We start from the raw sequence: 24,996 nt of genomic DNA, 5'->3' as shown, positions 1-24,996 counted from the left end.
CTTCAACAAAATAGCACTATTAAGTAGACAGCACTGTAGTTAAACCCTAGTCTACTTTTCTCAGTTACTTCTTGTTAATGATTTCACTTGACTCCAACTTGGCCACAGAGCCCTTGGTTTAAGTAACTAACAACAACATCCAAAGCTCATTTCTAACAATGCAGATATACTCACTAAAAGCACGACTTTCCTGTCTGTTTCAGGAACATTTGGAGACATTGTTTCTGTGATTTCTTTTAGTAAGTATAATGTGTATTATTGGTACCTAAAGTCAAACTGCTCCTGCATTAGACAAAAGCACTGAAGTGTATTATTCCTAAACTTCTTGCAAGAAACCATCCTCTCAAAAAATCAGAATGTTTAAATCATCTATTAGACTTTAGTTACACTGTCTATGAGAAATTAGAGAAAATACATGAAGTAAAAAATAAGCGTACAAAGGAGGTTTCACATTCTCTCTAATTCTGAGTACTGCTTTCTTAACAAAACATTCAACATATTGCTAATTTGTAGATCTATACTGAGAATTTCTACACATTCTCCTGAATAATCATCAGTGGAAGTCTGAACCCCAAGACTTCATTATTCCCTGTGTGAAGCATAGCAATTACAAAATGACAAATTGTTTATAAATACAATTCTGCTTTAAACATATTGCTCAAAGTTTTCTTTTTATTGCGAAGAAACTGTTGATACAGTACAGTAAATTCATGATTTTTTTATAAACTAGTTTTAAAAAATCTTAGTGTTCTAGTAACAAAGGTATTTTCTAGTGATGACCGAGTACAGACATTACATGAATCTCCATCTAGTTCAGGAACAGTCTGTATAGATATTAATGCTTTTGAAGAATTAGGTTTAATAGCATAGGTAAAGTATCCCTTTGAAAATGTGTGTGCTCTTCATTAAAAAAGAGTTATAGTTGTACTACATGCTGGATATGTGTGAAATGGAGACACGGTAAAAAAACTGTCTCTCAGAAATGTGATGGGATTTTTAAGGTTTACCTCAGTGTCAGCTGTGTACTACCAGACTGCACACCCATCAGAAGAAATGTTTTTGAAGGTCTGCAGCTTTTTTGTATTAACAAGACAAGCAAATACAAAGAAACAGAATAACTATTTATCAACCAAGAAAACTCCTAAAAATACAGGCATTTTTTCCCTAGTCCTGTAATTCTGCCTTAACAAGCTCACAGTATTTAACGATTTTACTATTTCTCGACTACAGTACCTTTGAACTTTCTATTATGCCTACTTTTGCACCAAACTCTACATGTCAAAGTAATCATAGATGGTTCTAACAGCTACTATTGCCAGCAGAATTATTTACTCAGCAGGTAGCCTACTTACTGCTTCCCTATTTCACAAAAGCTTTCTGGGCAGGAGCGGAAAAGAGCTAATTATTCTGGAAGTCTACCTGTGACCTCTGTCTCCCCTTCTCCCTCAGCTCTGCCACTGTGTAAATGCACTTCAACAATCATCTGCCAGGAATGCAAATGTCCAGTAAGAATGTGGGATTGGCTGCATGCACTTCCTACAGTGAGACAAACTGGACATACAGCAACCATGTCACCTACACACAGTCATATTAACAAAGTTTAGCGGCAGCTCTGTTCTGGTCACATAACAGTGGCAGAGCAAGTGATCCACAGACACTTAAACGGTTACATGTGCATTTTCTACCTCATTGTAAGAAAAACATCCCGCTCTAAAGAGTTTCAACAACTATTAATAAAAAGTTGAGACTGCTGTTTTCTCAACTGATAAATATGTGATGCTACCTTTAAATAGATGATTCTAGATATATTCCCACATTCTTCAAACTTGTAAAAGAAAGCATTACACTATACTACTCTTGAGGAAACCCTAAATGCCAGTGGGCAAGATGTGGAGACAAGTACCTTCACACAAACCAAGTTTTTCAATTCCTTATCTGAGAAATAAATTTAAAGTATAAAATTTCACAAAGTTGGCATTCTCAAATTCCAAAGCTAACTTCTCAGAGCCTTTGGGTCTTCCATACTTATCTTACTTTGCTTAAGTGTGAAACCTGCAAACCAAAATGGAACTCCTCTCAGCCTTCTTTGTGTGGTTAGTAACTGTCTCAAGAGTTTAGATTATCAAAACTTGATAAGCACTCCAAAATAATTTATGTGTGGTTAAGTCTAAACACCTTGCAACTAAAGCAGGTAAGATTCAGGTACATTTCTTCAGGTAAAAAAATGTATTTGATTAAACTACACAAAGTTAAACAGAATATCACTACTTACTTATAGAGCAATACTTCAGGACTACACTGTTTATCTGCTACTCCATTACATGGCCAATGCAGCACTGGCTAGGAGAACAACTTCTTACACTTTGAGACAGGACTGCAAATAAACTGGGCTATCATCCCCTTTCACTACTTTCATAGATTCAAAGTTTTTTTGAATATTTTGAATATGAGTTAAAGGTGGATGTAGAAAGCTTATTTGAGTCTGTAAGTACAGAGAGACACACTTGCTTCTCTTCAAACAATTGTGCACATATTCTTTCCATAATTAGTATTACCAAAACCACTGTTCCTGAATGAGAAGCATTAAAAGACCACTGAAGCAGAGACTCTTCTTGTTGAATGAATGGAACCTTTAAGCAGAGCAAGCTAGTACCTCCAGTGTTATCCAACTGGGCTACCATTGAACAGAAACTTGGATTCCATCTCTCAGAGAGAAGAAAGCAACAAGGAAAATCTCTCAAGTGCTTCCTGCTGTCAACACCAAGGGGTGTGTTTCATGAACAGCTTCACAGATGGGTTTTCATCTTTGGTACCTCACACAGGTGGGGAAGGAAAGCTGGATAACCGGAAATAGAACCAAACTAATCCCCACCAGCACTCCATTTTCCTTAGAAAACTCTTAACTCCCAAAGACAATTCTACCCCTCCATAACATGTGCTTAAAAGTTATCATGGCCAATATTGCTACCACAAAAAAGCACTGCTTTCCATGAATGAAGGAAAAAGCTGACTCAGCCCCCACAACAAGTCAAGTAACAAGGTAAAAATGAGAGTTCTGGAAAAAAACCAACCCCAACATTAAATAGAATGCCATTTTGGACCCTTGGTCCAGACCAGAGGAAAACCATTTTTTTAGGGTTCCCCAGCACAGTAAAGATTTCATTTCTTACTGACCAACCACCTTTGAAGGAGGGAAAAAGTGCTTCTAAAGACGTTAAATACATGCCTTCTCCCCACAGACAAAAAGCTTTAATGCAATATGACTATACATAAAAAATCCTTACAATAACTGTTTTTTTCAGACCAGATTATTTGCCAAAAAATCTTTGTTCTGTTTACACAAGCAAAGCGGATTGGTAAAGTTATGGTTAGTCTTTGTGATGTTCAACCCTTACAGGATGTTGTGAATGCCTTAATATAATTTACAGACTTTATATACATGTTTACATATGTTCAAATATTTTGAACAAATCAGCCTGTGCCTGCAGTTGCTTGGCTGTCCACCATATTTTTCAGCTGAAGTATCTGTAACTGATTTTATAGCTACAGTGCAGTGGGAAAAGAAACGCACTCTGGTTGTGAAAGTCATCCATCTGATGTGGGCAGCCAAAAAAGTAAGTTTGTTGAATCTTGGGAGGTTGCTGAAGAGCTTACTTGAGCCTACAGGCGAAATATGATATGCAGAATCACAATCACTCTATGGTAAAGTGATAATAAACTTGCATTCATAAACTCAGTCTTAGATGTAGGATCTCATTGTCAGCTGTCTCACTCCAATTAGTGCTTCACACATCTAAAAAGTTAGAAAGTAAATTACAAGTAAATTTTCTTGAACATCTGATAATTTTGTGTTATCATTTGCAAAATTGCTCCATCCATGCAGGTTCAGCTTCATCTAGTCTTTGTCCTTTTGAGGGCATTTGTTTTCATATCGTCTAGAACATTTGCCACTACTTACAAATACAGAAAAAACATGGCATTCACTTGCAGAATCTTTACTGATTCAATGAACTTTCTTTGTTTTTAATTGTTTCTCAGTTCATTTCTGCAGTTGAGAAAATTTTACAGACTTTCATTAATCTTTTTTACTCAGATCCTCAGTGATGAAGTCCACGGGGACTGCAGATGCAGACCAGAAACTCACCACCTCATTAAAGAATGAAGATGAAGCACAAGCGCATTTTGGTTAGTGTTAAAGAACTCCATGAATACTAAGAAGGCAGTACCTAATCCCTTCTATTTACACTTGTGATGGAGACATAGCCATAGATCAGAAAGACTATGATTATGCTTTATATGCATTTTTTTGTAATAACAAGGATCTTGATATGTAGACCCTGTAAGTGTGCAAAGACTAAATGACAATGGTAAGATTTCCAGAAAACAGCTGTTTTAATAAAGTTGAAGGAGTTTTCGACTTGACAATCCAACAGAAGAATTTGACAAGTGATAGACATGTAAATTACTAGGAAAAAATTCTTTACTGTGAGGGTGGTGAGACACTGGAACAGGTTGCCCAGAGAAGCTGTGGATGCCCCATCCCTTGAAGTGTTCAAGGCCAGGCTGGATGGAGCTCTGCACAACCTGGTTTAGTGGAAAGTGTCCCTGTCCATGGCAAAGGGCTTGGAACTAGATGATTGTTATGGACCCTTCTAACTCAAACTATTTTATGATTCTATGATTTCATAATAGGAAATTGTACATATCAAATACACTTTTTATCTTGGACTATTATCAGTCCCAAAGAAGCTGTCCACATTCAAATTTAAATGACATTATCAAGCGAAGTTCTGCAGCTGACATTGGAGAAGTGGGAACAGATAGGTTCCAGCAAGTTTGGTACTGGCCTCATCGGTACTACCAGTCAAATAAAATTTTCCTTGCTCAAAGATCTTGAAGGTCTGGTTGGTGTAAAGAGTAACAAGACTATTGTAGCAGAAATATCTGAAGTAAGGATGACAGTTTGGAAAGCAACACATTTAAAAATAAACAAACAACTTGCTGATTTCAGTGTTATAGTGTCCTTTTACTGAAGTCAATATTCTTGCCTCATTACTTTATAATGATTTACATTCTGTTTCCAGAAAAGAGGCATGCCTCCTAAGATAAAAAATATACCTCATCTTCTGCACAATTCCCACCTTGCCCATTACTTTGACAAAAATTCACTTCAGCAGTTTTCCTTTGTCCAGAAGTTAGGGAGCATTTCTATTTTCTAGTGGAATTTATAGCCATCTTTTGAGAGGCAGCCTTCTGAGGCAGAGAAGGGTCTCAAAGTTTATTTCTAAACTTCCTTGCATGTTTAGTATGAGACACAAGGAACTAAAATAAAGTGAAGTTTCCTTTGCAAATAGCCTTCCTCAATCACAAATAAATGTTCAGTTCTACAGAGCATATTTGACAAAAATTGTTGCATAATACAGACTTTTGCACTGCTCTTACAACTCCAAGAAGCAACATAAGCCTCAAACTGGCACTAATGAATATACTTCTTGTAAGGAAATACTCGAGTTGAAGTGAGCTCCAGAAACTAACACATGCTGAAAAAGTACAGATCTAGGCAGAATGAGCATACTCCTTCATGCACATGCCCGTGGAGTCCAGGGTTTGCAAGCAGTACAACTAGCAGTAGTACCCAGCTCAAGAATATTGCTCATCAGCAAATTGTCACTCAAATGACAGCCCTGAGGTTCAGTATGTTTTGTGTTTCAGCACCCAATCTCTCCCAGTGGGACTATGCTACATTATTCTACTTCATCCATGAAGACTTAAAGCTCAGACTACATGCCTTCAAATAAATTGTATATATGTTATGCAGATACAAAGGGCCAGATTTTGCTTCAATTTCCATAAAAAAAACCTTTAAGACGATTTCATGATCCAGTATGCTTATAACCAGGTAGACCTATTATCCACCCACACTGAAAACATATCCTAAAAGGCTTCAAACTGTCATACAATTTGATTGCATACATGCCAAATACTATCAGCAACTTCCATTAATTCAACTGAAATGCTATACAACAATTCTTTTAATATTTAGCTATTCTCTAGAAACAGTTGAAGAGTTCTGGACCCTCAGCATTTTAGGAGCTTTCTACTTCATTTGATCAGGTCTGTAACCTCTGTTTTACATATCTATCCAGCTCAACCTTAATAAAATCTGCTGAAATTTTTAGTAATACAGGTAATTTTAGTAATTATGTGTTTCTAAAAAATTTAATTAATTTATATCTGAAGAAATTACACATTTAGAAATCCAAGATATAATGAATTGGCTTGTCAGACATACAAAAATGTCTGAAATATCAGGCACCTTCTTATTTACACTCTGCAAAAAACATTTAACTCAAGAATATTGCAGAGTAAAATCTCTACTTTGATTTGTATTCTCCCCATTCAAAGTTAGCAAAAAGAAGCGTTTACACTCTTTTAAATATTTTATTTTTAAAAAAGGCTTGTTGAAAGACAACATACCTATGAAAAAAAATTATGCTAGAATTAACAAGTCTGGAATTAACATGTCAAAGTAATCACCTCTATATACAAAAAAACCCCCAACACAAATGCAATGCAGCAGTCTGAGTCACACTAAGGCGTTAAAGTTCCTACAGCAAAATTAAAGAACCTTAGGAATGAGACAGCATTAGAAATGAGAAAAGACACACAGAAAGACAATGCATATTTCACAAAAAAAGATAAAAACAAAGATGATGTAGACTAACGAACATTTACACCTTTTAAAAAAGGTCAACATTTAAATGCATTTTCTTTCTCCTCAGGTAACAGGATGCTAACAGGAAGAAAGGCAGAACTCATTTTGTGCAGTTCTTTGAAAAGACAGAAGCAGCACATGAAGAAGTGACTGGGAGGATGGGCTTATTTCCACCCTAGCCAATAAGGAAGACCAAATACCTTTGTGCTTGTCCCGTTTATGCTTTAGCTGTGCTGGATGGGGTCTGATTCTGGCTAGAGCCTGTTCTCGATGGTTCATAAAAATAGGACCAGGAAATACAAGGGGGCCTGAGGAGAAACATTTTGCACATGCATAGGAAAGCTCACAAAATGGAAACAGTGTGTTAAACAAAATTCAAATTAAAAACAATGAAAAAACAAAAAGAATAATAATTGTACTCATTTTCTTTTCTTAAATTCAAAAGGCCTTAAAATAAAAGAAAGTTGCCATTTCCTGATAACTAAACAAAATATTACACAAACAAACAATATCCACAGTGATAGTTTTACCTGAACTTCTAAGTATGCAACTGTACTCCGAGCAATGGAAATACAACAGGCTCACACTGGAGTAAAATTTGATAGCAAATATCCATTACTGTCTTTAATAGATAAAAATACTACATTCAAAATACTGATTTGGAACAACACCATCATATCAATGCTGAATTTAATAAATGTAACCATAAAACTGTTTGCAATTAGTATATTCAAAATGCAGTGTTATCAACTATAAAGAAAACAGCTAACCAAAACCACCTGTTCCATGAAGAAAATGATTCAAATCATATGATCTTTTTCTTATCTACTTACTAATTTTGAAATCTGTTTATTTTTAAAATATTTTTCTATCTATGTAGAGGCCTTAAAGAGAAGATTTGATGTGAAGAAAGCGATGATACACGTATGTATGATTTTTTCCAGACCACTTTTTCATTTTAAAAATCTAGACTTAGGCAGTGATGTACTATGCTTAATCAAGGCTGAGTATATGTAGATCATGGACAACCAATTTGTTCCTTAAATCTGCATTTCTCCTCTGTTTTACAGGTTTAGCATGTCACCAATAAATTTTTTGGAGGCTTCTCCTTCTTTCACAAGTCTCACATTCAACAGAAACCATGAATAAAGAGCAACTAATTCTGCCAAGTGACATTCTCTCCGTTCTGTGGGTTCCCAAGTCCACTCACTACATGGTCTGTAAAAAAAAGCACCCCAAATCAGGCTTTATGTCATACTACAAACAGCTTATGTGAAACTTCAAAACCAAGTATTCCTCTGTCTGCTGCAAATTCGTCAATATTCTCATTCCTTAGCTGACCTGTAGTAACAAAACTTTTCATAAATGCCCATTGTCTCAGGTTTCCTGCTATCAGCTTCAGACCACCAGTTCCTTCATTAATACAGAACAGAATGGATAGAAATTCCAGTGGAAATTAGGCCAAATCTATGTAGCTTTAGAACCTTGAAATGAAGAAACTTGTCTTCACACAAAGTTCCCAGATTTTAGCATTAACTTAAAAACCAAAATGAAAAATGTTTTAAAAAATACAGTAATGTCTTGCTGTCCTAGCTCTGAGATTCATACAGGCCCAAAATCTCTTCTATCATGTTTGTTTCTACGAACAACAGAGTTTTTATTTTGGTTCTGCTGTATTCATCTGGACTCTTTATTCCATAATATGTACCCTTGTTAACTAAGAACTCCTTCTGATAATCCAAGATCATCTTTTGCTTTTGCTTTACCTTCATCTTGCAGATTCTTCCTTCAGTTGTCTTGCTATTACTCCCATCTTTCAGTCTCCTCTCAATTACAGCTTCCATTTAATAGACACCTTCTGCCAGGCCATTTGTGGTGTTTAATATTCTACTTCCCACAGTTTAGACTTAAGGCAAAAAATTACACCATACTTTCCTCTTACCAAGCTGGAGGGGAAATACTGAGGAGTACACTGAGGCAGAGCAGAAAAAGGCAAGAAAGGACAAAGAGAAAAATGACAAGCAGATTATGAAAGCTAAAAATATTTGAAGGACAAATGATACAGAGAAAGGTGAATCAACAGAAGAAAATAAGAAAAAAGTAATGGGCTTTACTGCAAAGTTCCTAATGAAATTAAAAGCTCAAGAAGTACAGAATGGATAGGACAATACGATCAAAGTGAAATTTGTATGAAAAAAGTTGCAAAAAGAGATGCAAGGACTAGAAAGAGTGCAGCTTGAAGTGTGTGGATCTAAGATATTTGTGGGTGACTGAACAGAAGACGTGATCTCTGGATAACATAGGCAAAAATGTTGAAGTTCCAGAAAATGCCTGCACAAGAAACAGCGCAGGGAACAAGACACAGCCCTGAAAGCAGCCTTTGGTATTTCAGTGCAAGAGCAAAGAGCAGAAAAGAGAATTTCCAGAGGACAGGAGCTAGTGAAGTACATTGGGGTGAGTAAAAGAATTATAGGAGATTTGAGGGAGAAAAAGGATGTTTAGGAAGCATCAGAGGTTGTCAGCTCCAGCATGGTGCTAGCACATGCTGTCATTAGTTTCCAAGTTACTCATTGGAATTGCACCTCCCCTAGCTAAGATGATAATTCTGTAATTTAACCTTCTGACCAGGCAGGATTTATCTGTGTTTCTGGATATTCCTACAAACTCTACATTTACCACTGTTATGCAAAGAACATGAATTCAAAAGAAAGTTCAATGCAATATATCTCCATTTCATAATTTGTACCCAAATCCAGGTAACACAAATCCATCATCCTCTCTGACTTTTTGTGCATGCTAAATCTGTAACACAATCATATTACAATAGGAAACATCTACATTTTGATTACTTTGTGATGCCTGCCTTCTTGATCATGTGCTGCTAAGATGCCAAGTACCTCCCACTCCCTCCAAAATAACAACACAGGAAACAGAACAGCAGAGAAATTCATATAGAGCATTATCTGCTCTCTGCTTACATCTAAGGCTGCCTGTGCAAAGGGAGCAGAGCTCAGGTACTATGAGTTATTCTGGTGGAACAATCTAGCCACGCATCAGACACTTCCTTTATTTTGTTAGAAAATGCCTGTAGAGTATTATTTGGAAAACTTTTCTAGAAGCCTCTAACATAGATCTGCATGGGGAATAACAACCTATTCTCAATTATTTTAGAAGCTCAAGTGACACAGAGCAGCAAAGGGGAGTTACTGGTAGACTATGGAGCTGCTATTTTAAATCAGCAGCTACATGATGCAAAATGACATTCAGTCTCTCCTTTGCTTTTTCATGGACTATTTTCCCATAGTTAAGCTGCAAGGTTAAAAAGCCCCAGCCTAGGAAATGTCAAGATGAGCTTCTCTTTATTGGTCCTGTAAGATTCTGGCCTTTCAAAACAGACATTGTTTGCCAGTGAATTGAAAGAGTAAAGAGAAAAAAAATAACCACAGAAATAATTTCATTTTCTAGCAAATAGAACGTACATATTAAATAATGTGAGGGACTACAGGAGAACGTACACAATTTATTTCAACCCACATGCACTTCCGTGTTTTTGCATTTTTGGTCAGCTAAGCACTCGGACACAACTATCAAAGAGATTAATGTTTGATTTTATATTACACATATTTTGATTCCTTGTACTATCTTACCCTAAGCAAATGCTACTTGGCAAACTGTGATAACAGAAGACTGAAATAAATTATCACAAATGCTGACTTCTACACCAGTGCACAGAATGTTGTAGGCTACCTGAAAAAGTAAGGTGACATGTATCATGAAGTACACAGACAAGCAGCATAAATTAAGGTTGCACTGAAAAGTCTTAGTTTTGTCTGTACCTTCTACTTTAAAAATGTGGGGTTGGCTTCTTGAATTCTAAGAGACAAAGCAGTGGGGGTTTTTTTGCGGTGTTTTTTTTTCAATATGAAAATAGGGAGGGAAACCCCTAACACAGAAAGATAATTATCTAATGGGTTAACAGGTGGCAAACTTTAAACAAAAGTGTTTCCAAAAATAGAACTGAGGACAAATGCTTGGTTTCAGTTCCATTAAAAGTGGAAAACGTTATACTGAGATAATGTCCCACTTCTATAGACTTACAGGAAAAAAAATTTAATACACCTTTGAGGCAGGGATAATAGTTATGGAGCATGTTCCTTTACAACTGTATTTTTCAGACTATGATTAGCAATTTATTAGTAAGACTGAAATATTCATGGAGAATGTCATTGTGCTGTGCAGGAATTAAAGTTAATTGCAGTTTGCTTCTTTTGTTCAAAACACTGAAAATAAAGACAGGATACATGCCTCTTCCTGTAGTCTGAAAGCTCTTTTCTACTGATGCTTAAATTGTATAAATCAGATGTGGAAGAAAGCTTTTTAAAGGGGAAGAAGACATTACATTAGCCAAAACAAGCATGCAGGGCAACACGGGAGTAACAGAGATTGAGATGGAAGTAAGGTGTATGAAAATCCTAATTTTGACACTTTCTCCCTTCTGAATACTTGACTTTGTATATATTTTTAAATAAATGTGAAAGATGCATTTCTGTATATAAATACAGAAAGTAAATTAAAACAGCAAATACTAACCAGAACTGTTCTCATTGAGTCTACTGCAAATCTGAGGAAAAAAAACTGTAACAGAAATATAAATATTTCTACTTTAAACATCAGTCTTATTAACAATAATCAGTTCTTTCAAAAAGGAATCACAGACTCAAATAAAGCAATGCAATTTCATAAAACCATACTTGCTGGTCATTAGGGACAAAAATATACAGTTTTCTCTTGAAAGCATTCTTAAAAAGAAAGTGATGCATGTTTGTTACTGTTTCAAGTGAAAACGTAAGGGGTTTTTTGATTAGTTTTGGTATGTTTAGAAAACTTTAAAACAAATGTAACCTTCAGGTCTTGAAAGCATAAAAATAAATATTTAACTAAAATTCTAAAAAGAAGTTGCACCAATATTTAAAAAGAATATTGCATTTGAATAGATGCTTCTGATGTATATTCAGTTATATATTCAGCAATGAAGAGAGTAGTGTTACTGACAGATTCCAAGCTCAGAGTGGCTTCTGCAGCTATTAAACAGATTTATAGGATATTTAACCTATCATGGTAAAACTAATTACTGAATTAATGGAATCAGTTACACTTCAGAAAAAAAGGAAAAAAATTCCCAAATATAGGCAGTCTCAGACAAGAATGTCTCAAAACACAGCACCTTTGACCAATCAGTTTCCTGTGGGTTCTTTTGTTGTTGCAAGCAGAGTAAGCCTGATGAAAACTAATTTTCTTTTTCCACAAGGGAATCAAAAGCTAAATTTTGGTTAATTACGCACCAAATCTGCACCTCAGTAACGTTAATCTAAATTTTTTACATCAAAAGCTGAGAAAGAGTAATAGTGAAGTACCAGTAAAGCATGAGACCATTTATTATCACCATACGAAGAAAAAATTCTGTATTATTTAGCTTACTAGTGAAATACAGTTTAAAAAGCTACTTTCACATTCTCACAGCCTTCTGGAAAAAAGTTATCTTCAAGTGGTAAATTGAAATATTTGACTATTTCTAAACTCTATTACTTCAAATACCAATCTGAAAAACTTGCAGGAACAGCTTTCAAGATTAGCTCCTACAGTAAATGTTAATCTTAGGTTCATTAATAGTACAGTGTGGCCCAGGGATTTCTGTAATCCATTCAGGCAACGTCCTCATGAGTAAAAAAATTGGTGTTTCATAGGAAAGGAAAAATAATCTAACCCTCTTCTGAACATTTTAACATATAAAACTTCCTCATTACCACAGAAAACAAAGAAGTACAACTATTTCCATACTCATCTCTCACTACTCCCATCAAGCCCCAAAACAGCTTGAAAACCAAAAAATTTCATCAATATGGTGTATCAGTTCCTTCACTTCTTACCAGAAAGACAGTGAAAAGCTGAGATAATTCCATCAATAGTTACATTGAGATATTATGTTTTAGTATAGAAGCTGTGATGAACACAGCTGGCTTTATTTCTGAAAAGGTGATACACCCAGCTCAAAAATGTGGAATTGATTTTGAACTCTCTTCAGCGCTCCTGTCACAGCTGTTAAGCCAGAAGCAGAAAAGCGGTGAATGAAGCTCTACCATTGTCACAGAAAAGCAGCAAAACTGGTCACCTCAACACCCTGTACATAATTGTCGCACTGAAAAGAGCAAAGAAATATAATCAATATTAAGGAACTTTTAAGTTTTTTGAAATAATTAATTTATTATCCTTAACTGAAATGGTTTTTTTCCACTGTTCACTTTAAGAATCTCATTTTTCACTAAAACAAAACTTCTTTCTTAAGTGAAGCAACAGGAATGACTGATTCTAAACATAAAAATTAATTACTGGTTACAATTCTATCATAGCAAGTATAATCTAATCTGCTGTGACTCATTTCAAGATAAAAACCAGAAATCTTCAGCATAAGCACCTAAAATTTCTGAAGTTACTTGCCACTCACTGTGGTGCTGCTGAACAGCATATACACAGGTCCCTTACAACAATGCCAGGGCTACTTGAACAATACTTGGGAAATGAGTCAACTGGTTGTAACAGTAACATTGAACTAGGTCAATGATATTGTAGCTATTAATGACAACTACTTCTACCCAGAGTATCTGAATTCATACTTTGTATTTTCAGACATATGCAAATAAACATTCTTGTCTTCATCCATAGAAGAGACCACACCTGACCTCATGAAGGAGTTAAATGATTGTCATACCTGAAGAGATAACCATCACTTTCTCCCTTAATTCAAGTGGATTACTAGAACATATTTTTAAATCAGAGATCACTGTAACAGCAGTAAATCTGGAGCTTTGGTAAAGAACCACAGACAACTGGACCACTTAAAAAATCTGCAGTGTGGAAACCAGCAGAGTTGCAGCACTTGTGCTCTTACACCACTGTCCTAAACTTTACTCCTAATTCAACACATTCAGTGGGCAAATGAGCAAGAGGTTTCTTTGTGATTTTTTGACTGTTTTAGGAATGAAATATTCCTATATTTACCTAAAAAGCTTTTGCATGTTGAAATGCTTACAAAGCATTCCAGATCTACTGGAAATATTTGTACTGAATAAAGGTCACCAACTGTAACTAAAGAGTGAGCAACAATTTTCAGCAATGGGTTCTATTCTTGACTATCATAAACTAGACATGTTTCTAATAAAAGAACAAAAGGCACACACTCACACACTACAACCCAGAAATCAGAATCTTGACAAACTAAACACTGTGTACCTTAAGGAAAGGCCCTAACGGAGCTAATTCAGCTTTCCAATGACAAAGCTGTATTTTCAGAAAAGGTTGGTATTTTCTTTGGATTTCTAAATAGCTAAGTCTCTAGCAAAGGCTTCTTCAGTTACATATGCACAAATACTAGAACTTCTTGGGAGAACTAAGCAACCTGCCCACTGTTTTAACATTAGTATAAATAAGGTTTTTTCAGATTGCAAAACCTTTTGCACACAAAATCTAGGAGATGTGTTCTTGTTCTCTCTTATGGGAAGAGCAGCACCATAAGAGTTGTCAAGAATGGTGCCATTCTTTGCACCAACTCTTGGAAAACTGCAGCATTTGGATGGAGAAGCAAAAAAACTGCCAACTTTTTAACCTGGTTATGCAAATCATCATTAATTATCCAATCAAATATTCATACCCGATTATATAAATCAGGATGTCTAAGTACTTGAGATATTATTCCCAGCACTAACACATAAGTCATTCTGAACCAAACCAGGAAATTAATCTCTAACCCTCCCTAGGGTTATGCCTAACTAGGTATAACCATTACCTCCCACAGCCAAATAGGTATGGGATTTCCATGCTCTTTTGACAGGGAATATAATATGAACATGTGCAATAAGCTGGCCAGCAATATCTTTTTAGCAGCAGTCCCTATACATCCATCAAGCCAACAATAAAAATACAGTGCTGATACTGTTATAACCTGATTGTTTTTTGAGAAAGATGGTATATATAAGGGATAAGCTGCTCTGCTTCTGTTTCTAACCACAGAAATAGAAGCAAACTTCAGTGCTTCCCTGTCATAGGTTTTTTTTTTAACAGAAATTTACCTCCCAGCTCTGTCATCACTGATGGCCTGAACAGCAGCACCTTTCAATAATGTCCAGGCATTCAGTGAGGACTTAAGAAAAAAATATTGTTAGCTGCACCTAATATTTGCCAGCAGAATGCAATTCAGCTCCAACATGACTCAAATAAGGGCTTCCCCTCTCCACCTCACAGCTAAAATGAGCTGCAAAGATTAAAACCAAAAAAAAAATCCATCCTTTTCCATATGCATAGGCAACTACAAGCTTTCTTGTCCTTGTTAGTCTTTATTTGTGGTAAAACTAGTAATTTCTTAATGCACGGGAAATAAAGACACAATTTTCTCCAACAGATTCAGTGGCATACAGTCTAGGAACTAAGCTGGATCTCAAGGTGCATTTTGTATTTGAGTAAAACCAGTATCTAATTAATTAAAAGAGAATCAAAATGGCATTTACTAATATAGCAGAAACTTGAAGAGCATAACACAGCAGGAATTTGAAGAGCATAACATCCCAGTAAGTTATTCTTCTCAACACACAATAATCTTACCAACCACATCATCATACTTCATGAAAATATCACAATTTCTATCAGCCTAGATCTCTCAGCTTTAATTATTTGTCAGATCATGACACTGAGCTATTTTAAAACAAGAAGAGTACTGAAAACCTGTTAAGGTACATACTGTTTGTGTGGAAAATCAACGCTAAGGTAGATAATACATAAGAAAATTTTGAAATGTGGCAGCATTTTGTTTTTTAATTCAGTGTTTGTGTCAAATCTTTCATATACGCAAATACAGAAAAGGTAATTTTATAAAAAGAAATTCTGCTTACTATTATATAACAGAAATGGAATAATATATTACAATAATCAAATAATTCGTGTTATAGGTAAATAGCACTGAACAGGCTTGCAGTCTTTTCATCTCTTCATACAAAAATGTTTTAGAATCAACTTATTAAAAAATTATTATTCAACTAGGGAACAGCAAAAAAAATCCATGTGAAAGTGGTATAAAATCCTCTTCACCATTAAAATTCTAGTTCTTAGACAGAACAAACAGATTTATCCCAATTTTCAGACAGTATGCTACATAATGAAAGCTAGCTATTTAGGATCTGATTTTAGTTTGAGTACTGTACTGCCACACTAGAGGAAGACTTTCTTCATTCTTAGAAAACAGACTGAAAAGTTTCTTAAACTATTCAAGCCTCTTTTCAAAAAGTCACTTACCTCTTCCTTCTTCCAATCTATGTCTCCTATTTACACGTTGCCGCTTTTCTTCTTGTCGTAACTGAAGGTGTTCTTCAATATTAACACCAGGAACAGGGACAGCTAAATAGATTAAGAAAATAAAATATATAAATCTATGTTTAAAATTGTTATGATGGCAATGAACCCTAGAACCTGTTAAGTAAATGAAAACTGAAACCTACTTATTAGTTGCTCTTTAGATGGCTCTGACAATAAAGAAAGGATTTGAGTAAATTTGGAGTTTTAGGCTTTATTTCTTCATTTCCTGAATCTGACAATTCCAACATCACTGAGTAGTACTTAGGCCTATACATATCTATATTTAGTTATATGTTGTCATGGTTATCTCAATTTTCCCCTAAAAAGTTTTGAAAAGCATTATTATTAAACCAAGTGCCAAATTGTTTATATTTTTAAAATGGTTTGTATGAATTAGCCAGTTTTTAGTTTAAGAATGCTTAAGCCCTGACAAAAACATTATAGAAAATGTTTAAGGATGCCAAAAAAGAACAACTTTGTAGTATCAATGTAAGCATTGTAAGTGCACAGGTCACAGAGTGGCACAGATGTCTATAATAAGGGTAAACTTAAAATATTTCACTTAACAGAATGATCCCACTTTGCTATATAACCAATAAATAAATCTGACTGATATGCTCCATTTTCACAATATTGTGAAACTATCCTGCAATATTAAAGTATGAAATGAATTGTATTGAGGAGCAAAAAGGGTGCAGTAAGAAAAATAATTAAAAGCCATCTTGCTAATTTTGTAGTACTTACCCAGCAAGAGATCTAATGGTATCATCTCTTTTACAGCATCAAGGATTCCTCTTTGCCTTGCTTCCTGGCCATCCAGTTCTCTAGCACATGCCTTGCAGCAGCCACATACGGCACAGCCTGACTCACCTGAGCCACAGCCACAGATTCTGCAGCAAACAGAGTTGCTTTATCACTACCTTTTATTTTCACACGCCTTGCTAATTAAAATATACATGATTAGTTTGCTCTTTCTGTGGACATGTCAGTTTTCCTGAGATAAATGGAAAGGACTGCTATTGCATGGTGCCAGCACCATACACTGTACACACTGAACTGACTTCTCAGCACTAACTTGTCTTCATTTCATTTAATGTTCACCACATGAAAACATGAACAAGGCAACAGTGAATACACAAAATGCTGGAGAAGTAGTAATGATGATATGTAAAGCAGTGGCCTTTTATGCAGCTCAACTCAGAAGTAACAGATAAGAGCAACTGGAACAGCAAGATAAAATTCCATCATAGGGTGAAAAAAGGTTTTCCTGAGCCAGCAGCTCTGCCAAGAGACCGATTATATTGGTGTTCATATCCAACAGCTTCCAGTAAGGAACTACATGCTAAAGTAAAAAAATGCCATCACCTACAGCCATCACAAGCTATTCACAAAAAATTTTAACCTATTTCTGATTTTTAAAGCACATAATTCTTTACAGTTTCACTGTTACTTCAGATGGAAGTTTAAGAACACATCAACTCAGTTGACACTCAATATATTCTTTAGCCACTGAACACACTGCATCATTCACACTTCCACACATTTGCTTACCCTCCAGGTACTCTGTCAGGACGCCCACTACTAACACAGCTAGCTCCATAGCCTGTGCAATCTCCACATACAGTGCACACCATACACTGCTCCAGCTTCCATTTATGCATGCCTGGAGGACACATCATGGACTTCTCATCTTTTTCATCCAGTTCCTCTTCCAGATCCTCATCCATTGCTGTTGCCATGTTCTCAACTCCAAAACCTATTTAAGATATTGAAACAAGAAACTGTTGTTTTCTGAGGCCAGCAAAGAGAGTTCGTTACTCAGAGAGGTAAGTTGGGTTGGACAGGGCTCTGAGCAACCTGATCTAGGTGAAGATGTCCCTACTCATTGCAGGGTGATTGGACTAAATAGCTTTTAAAAGGTCCCTTCCAACCCACACTATTCTGTGCTTCTATGAACAGTGGCTACCGTGGAAGCTCTGAAGAATACTCACAGAACAGTGTTTTTTCTTGACACCTCCCTGTCCCTGAGCTGGGGTATAAAGGTAGCTTTCACAAAAGGAAAACAAAGCACTTCTATTCAGTATAGAAGTAGCAGGTCATTTATTTGTCATATAAAATATTCCAATCAGGAAAAGGTGAATAGGTATGGTTTTTTCATACCTCTGTTTAGGAGTAACTCAAACATTCAGTTCTGTGGAGAAATATGCAGACTTGCATTTATGCCCTGTTTAGGCAAATGACAGCCTCAAGACTGAATGCAAACAAGAAAAGGTAGAAAGTTTCTTCCTATTAGGACAACAGCATATAGCAAGACAAAGAGGATGGGGTTTGGTTTTATTCATTTGCTATAAAGAACAGCTTTTCCACTGACACAAAGTAATTGAGTTCTGTTCTTTTGTGACTTTTTAAAATGTTTTTTAACACTACTCTATCAGCATGTGCACAACACCAAATACCTGAGAGTTAAGTGACAGCATCCACATCTGTTTGGTTTTTTCAAGCATGTTGTATTTACTTAATTAGTACTGGAATTACATTTTATAATAAAATGTTTAGCTTTGTTTTCACATGGGCTATTTTGCAGCAGACAAAACAAAAGGAAAATGTAGGTCCCACACCTTTTCCTCCCTGGCTCATAGAGCCTGTGTCTCGTCCACACTGTCCTTTATTATTTACACCAAATGTCCAAACTTCTCCGTTCTTCATTAACACACAGGTGTGAGCTTTACCCATGGCTACTTGAGTCACAAAATGGCCTTTCAAATCTGTTACTAAACCTGGAAGATATAAAATACTTGAGTGGCAAATAGAATTTTCTAGCCAAGAAGGAAATTCAATGATGTAACAAAATTACTAGTGGATACAGACAATTTTAAAATTAATCATAAGGGAGAAAAACAACAGATATAAAAAAACAAGTGCTAGAATTAAAAGTGAAAGAAGAATTAGGCCTAGGCCACATGTGCTGCAAAGAAAGAAAAGCCAAAAGCAATCCTAATCCTGCTGCAAATCACTTGTTCTGAAAAACAGTTCTAAAGGACTCATAAGCCCACTGGAGTTTATTTCATTAATATTTTACTTAAATTGAGATGTACTGGATCACCTGTTGCCTTACAAGCAGAAATATATGTAAGGCCTGGTTTCTGGCAGCCTTTATTCATAGCAAAACATGTCTCATTTCTATTACTTTTCTCTGTGTAGCCTTCTGCTGCCAGATTAATACAAGTGATCTTATATCTTTTTCTCCGCATTTGTCACCAGTGCTGCTAAATATTATTACAGAACTTAAGGAAATTTGTCTTTTCTTTCTACCCTTCCGTCATATTTATCTGAATCAGCAGAATGTTAAAAATCTATTAGAATAAACAAACAAACAACATTTTCACAGGATAAAAATTTCTAGATCTATTTCAACTAATATAGTGGAGTAATCACTTAAAAGACAAATATTAACTTACTTGTACTATCAGAGTAAATGGCATCTTTTCCAAACATGTAGAGTTCTCCATCTTTTGAAATTACAGAACTGCTTCCATTATTGCATGCTGTAGATATGACAATCTTTCCTTCCATTTTAATTATTTTTTTAGGCTTATATGGTTTTGACTGCCGTCTGCTTTTAGCTTTAAATAAATAAATAAGTTACAAGTAAATCTATGAAAAACTTCCCCACCCAAAAAAAAAAATCAAAGGCATAATACCATTTTCATATAATTCGGAGTTAGTTTTAAGATTGCTACTGAAAAAAACCCAACACGCTCCCAAAAAACAAAACCAACCAAAAAAAAAACCCAAACCCCCAAACTTATTAATTAACCCACCACAATGTAACAGAACAGTGTGTTTCCTAAAGGGAAGTATTTAATTTAGTACCACAGCAGATCACACCTTTAAGGCACACCTAAAGCTATTTTCAATTGTCTTAAGATTCAATCTAAACACACACCTTCAGAGACCAAATCTAGGAAATTTGTTAGTTTTATGTTGAAGAGGTATTTGTTAGTCTGAAGATCAAATTAACACATATTCTCTAATGTCTGAAGAATTCTGCTTGACAAAGGCACAGATGATCATGCTTCTACAATTTCTAATCAATGTATTTCTCCATTAGACAGCAAAAACCCCATTTCCTGAGTTCAATAAAACAACAGCTAAGAGGCAAAAGTTTGGCTTGTCAGTTTTTCAGAGCAAGTCCCAGGCAGACAGCATGGCCTCCTGACCAACTTTATTGCCTTTTCTCAGGGCAACTGTAAATAGTACTCCCACCACACAATCCAAACTGTGGTAAAACCGAAATCAACTCCTGTAGCAGGAGAGGCAGTGGCACTGGTTGCCAGGGCCTGTGGCTGGCATGAAGTTCAGCACAAGTGTTAGGTTTACACGTTGTTGGAAGATGTTATAACTCTTCAAATTAAAAAGTGGTTTAGAGGCTTTTATCAATCATTGGTCAAGCAAGCAATGATACATACTTGATTCACCATCCTCTCCTTTACTAGCAGAACCTGTGAAGAATATGCTTCCATCCTCAGCAACAAGTAAAGCATGTGAGCCATCATGTCCAACAGAAAACTGAATAATCTTTGGAGATTTTGTGATTGGGAGTTCAACCCATTTTCCAGCAGAAGGGCCACCTTGTTTGATTCCAAGGCTCTGATATTTGCCAGTGTAATAGATCTAGGAGAAAAGTTTATCATTTTTAGTTATGCCACAGCACTTCAAGCTTACATAATTTTTAAAGCTGCCTTGTTTTTAAATCCTGTCATCTTGAATGATAGAGAACTTTTCCTGACTTTGTTTACACCATTTCAGTATCTCTATCCTAAACCCATCAACTTTGACTTAATGGGGCAAACATTCTGAATCTGCTTGTTTTGAAATGTGCTTTCTACTGAAGCACAGAGTAGGTTTCTTATATAGTTGTTTGGCTAGATGAGTTGAACATACAAGAAATCACTTCAGAAGAAGCTACTCAAGAGGTAATAAAGCATTTAAAACACTTAAGAGAAGTGTCTGGTCTGTAAAAACAAGATGGTATTATAGCAATAAAAATAATTAAAAATACCAAATTACTACAGATTTTAATACACTTCAACACATTTCTGAACTTATTTTTAGCAAATGCACACTGGTCACTGAATACATAAATAACGTGGAATTTTAACATAGATATTTTACATAGATATTTTACACGAGCAAACACAAAACTTCTGATATAGACTAAAAGTTTCCTTTAAAACCATGCAACTCAATAATACTATAAAACAGGTGTGTTACAGGGCACCTAAAGCCATTTTTCATCGTCTTATAAATTGTATTTCCCACATTACTAGACAACTTTGTAGATCAAAGCCAGGAAATTTGTTAATTTTATACTGAAAGGCATTTTAGTTAGTCAGATAAACAAATTAGTCTGTCTCCTCTAATGCTGAAGAGTTCTCCTTGACAAAATTTTGTTACATACTTTTAAATTTTAACATAAAAATATTTATTCAATAGCATTTTCAACAATCTCACTGTTTTTACAGCAGCAGAGCGAGGCCTTCATTTCATTAAAGCAATACCATTTTGAACATGTGCAAACAAAGAACTGTATTTCTACAAGATAAATAACATCAGTCTTTCACAGTGAAATAGAAAGAGTAAATAATGTAAAAAGTCATAGGGACAGTAAGCAAAATTATTTCTAAATTGCCATAAATATGCAAATGCCTCTGAATAACAATCCCCACTGAGTAGAACCAACATGTCAAATAATTAAGCACAGGTTTAAAGAAATCAACTGAAAAATTTGCATTGGGGAAAACAATAATTCTCTAAAGGATCACTAAAAATCAGGCTGGAATTTAAATTAATTACTATAGTCAGACTGTTTGTGGGAAGTTATGAGGTGACAAAATTTGCAAAGGTGCTAACACATAATTTGTAGACAAAGGGTAATTTTTCCCGCCAAGTCTAAAACAAAGCCCTTCACTGTAGGACTTACAGTAGACATTTCTATAAATTCAAGCCACAATTTCCTAATGGTTCCAACCATCTGTTTATGTTTTCAAGTAACTATGTTCCTTTTAGCCTTTAAAGTGGACCCTGAAATATATATTCAAATACAGTCACAGACATTAATTCTAATATACGGAAAAGGCAAAAATCAATTATGGAAAATAATAATCAAAAACCACATCTCTTGGTGCAATTTGCTATTTACTACAGAACATTTTCAGTACCTTGCCACTAGCAGTTTTCATCAGTGCAAACTCTCTTCCAGCACCAAGGACAGCTGATTCCTCATCGAACCCTGTACCTGTGCAAGTAAGATTGCATTAAATGGACAGTGTAATCAGGCAGTTTCACAGACCAGTTACCTACCCAACTCTGCTGGAAGAAGTTTGAACAAATGATCTAAGAAAGCTACAAGTGCAACAAAATTTTGCTGGTACAATAAGGCTTACTAGACTAGACTTGACAGAGTTGCTCAAAGAAGACAAAAGAACATGCAAGAGCAACTGCAGTTGGTCAGCTGAAAGGTCCATGTAGCCAAGTAGGCTTCTGTTCTGACAAAGCCAAAAGTAGACACCTAACAGCAAAAATACCCCAAGGCAAAGGTGAAGTGATATTTATTTGAAATACCATCACAGATACTAACAGTCCTCATCTCAAATTCTGATGCATTTTTCAATGCATTTCTTTTCTATTCATCCAGCCAGTGGTCTTTTGAACTTGTTAACTTTGACCCACAGTAAGGAGTTCCAGAGTTTAACTACGTGTTATACAAGCATAATTATAAAGTCCAAGTTTCAAATAATTACATATTTATTATACAGCTAAAGGAAAATACTGGAAAACCACAGATAGTGCTACAGAGAGAGAGGTGGTTAAAAATACATGTATGAATTTGACTGTGAGTCAAATAACTCTTGTTTCAAACCCCTTGGACCTCTCCATGTGTTTATAATGGAGCTATACCTTCCTACACATAACAGAGCCAAACAAAGGGAAGGGCAGTGTATCAGCTCTATTGTTTGAATTCCTAGGCTTGTTATTAACCTTCAAATAAGAGGACTTACTGATAATGTGCAAATCTTTCTCCAGATCAAACAATGAGATGCCACAGGCATGTAAGCATTTTCTTGCAAGCTTAAGCTGCAGTTCTTGTTGCAGTACTGGCTCAGTACTTGTGGCAAATATTCGCACTACAAAGCCATCCTGCAATAAATGCAAAAATCTACTTTATACGGTATAATAAATGCATTAACTCACTTTTCAAATCCTAAGTGCCCCAGTATAATATTATTTCAGAGTAAATTTTCAGAGGACACATTGATAAAATAACATTTATTATAAAATAACATTTATTACAGATGAGAAAAGAAGTGGCAAACAGGACAGGGTGAAATAAGTATCTGACATACCTTAAACATATATTGAGTTCTATGAATACACTATGAACACTATGAAACAGTGAATTGCTATAGAAATAATTAACCCTAAAACTCACTATACAAATCATACTTTTATAACTATTTACGTCTATATTTTGAGCCCTCAATTTCTTCTGATCCAGAACTCAAAATTCTGCCTGCAGAGTGACTGCTGTAAAAAACAGCTTAAACAGTTTTCTGTTTACAAGTGCAGAGGAAGTTGTTCCACTAGGAGGGAAGTGGATTAATGCTGCTTTTCTTATAGTTGTATGGCTGGCATCTTCTGACAACCCAATCTCATCCCATTTCCGGTCCTATCCTTGTTTTACTGCTTTCTCACCATCAGAAACAAATCCAGAACTCAGAATACAATAACTATCAGCTGAAAAAACATACAACAACCACAACAGTTTTGCCCCAATAGAAGCACTTCTTTGGGCTTCCATAGCTTTGGCCAATGGGCAATTTTCATACAAAAATGTAGTATATTTCATCTCCCTCCTGTTAATATTGGATGAAATTCCCCAACAAATTCAAAAGCAATTACACAAAATTAAATTGGGAAAAAAAATATAGTTAAGCTCTAAGAAGCTTATCCTGCAGAGATTCTGTAGAATAGTATGTTAAAAAGACATTATGCCATGTATAAGATATTTTTCCCTGAAAGAGCAATGACATTTTTCTTAAAATTTATCTGAAAGATAAAAAAAAATTGAAATATTCCTCACAAGTCAAAATCATGTGAACGAATACCAAAATATTGCTTTCTTATGTAGAAATATGACAGTTTCTCATTATTTCTAGTACATGGATTTCTTCCTTAGCTGTGTTAGTGAAGAAAAAGCCAAACACTAAGCAAAAAGGAAGCTATAAATATTGAAAAATAAAACAATTAAGTTGAGAGAAAAATAGTCTACTCATCATATGTAAAACTTACATCTCTGGATGCTGCTATTTGATTGATATATTCTCCATCAGTGAAAAGGATATTCTGCCCTTCAGTATGACAATCTGTGAGAGACAGATGAAGTGCACTGCATCAGTTTATATTAGCATACACACCCTAGTCTCTGCTTTAGTCTAATTCATTCTTACTACAATCAGATTATAAGAGTTCTAGTTTGCCTGAAGTGAGATCATACTGTTCTGATAATGTGCTATTTTATGCTAAGATCTCCCATCTCACCAAAAGCATATAATGCTCTTTAGTTACTGTAAGAGTTATTACAGCACTTTCCACTATATGAAATGTAAATGGTTACACCTCCATATTTAACTGCAAAAAAGAAAAAAAAAGCATTTAGCATTCACTTGTGATGCATATTCTTAAGTACTGTAACAGAACTAAATTCTAATTTTCCAGGACTCTTAAGTCTTTCTCCTTCCCCAAAGAGTTTTTTTTAATGTAAAGAAACATTTCCTCAGGCCAGCATATAAAACCTATAGAAATAAATGAATGCTACTTTC

The 24,996-nt window shown here is 35.3% G+C and overlaps 1 protein-coding gene across 15 annotated transcripts in view; it reads right to left on the bottom strand.

The window, feature by feature from the left end:
- Positions 1-24,996, bottom strand: part of MYCBP2 (MYC binding protein 2) — a 184,352-nt gene that overhangs the window by 109,757 nt on the left and 49,599 nt on the right. For 14 of the 15 annotated variants that reach the window (XM_071549773.1, XM_071549741.1, XM_071549724.1 and 11 more), the window contains exons 9-18: positions 24,467-24,540; positions 23,176-23,314; positions 22,336-22,412; positions 20,584-20,788; positions 19,573-19,737; positions 18,733-18,891; positions 17,666-17,870; positions 16,859-17,004; positions 16,055-16,156; positions 6,916-7,023 (exon numbers count right to left, since the gene is read on the bottom strand). In XM_071549773.1, the coding sequence (XP_071405874.1) occupies positions 6,916-7,023; positions 16,055-16,156; positions 16,859-17,004; positions 17,666-17,870; positions 18,733-18,891; positions 19,573-19,737; positions 20,584-20,788; positions 22,336-22,412; positions 23,176-23,314; positions 24,467-24,540 (1,380 nt within the window). The remainder of the gene's footprint in view (positions 1-6,915; positions 7,024-16,054; positions 16,157-16,858; positions 17,005-17,665; positions 17,871-18,732; positions 18,892-19,572; positions 19,738-20,583; positions 20,789-22,335; positions 22,413-23,175; positions 23,315-24,466; positions 24,541-24,996) is intronic. The other variant, XM_071549733.1, reaches the window with a different exon arrangement.

Source organism: Pithys albifrons, chromosome 1, assembly GCF_047495875.1.
Source record: "Pithys albifrons albifrons isolate INPA30051 chromosome 1, PitAlb_v1, whole genome shotgun sequence".
NCBI classification, from domain to species: Eukaryota; Metazoa; Chordata; class Aves; order Passeriformes; family Thamnophilidae; genus Pithys; species Pithys albifrons.
Note: the sequence above shows the minus strand (reverse complement) of the source record. Positions and strands in the feature narration are given on the sequence as shown.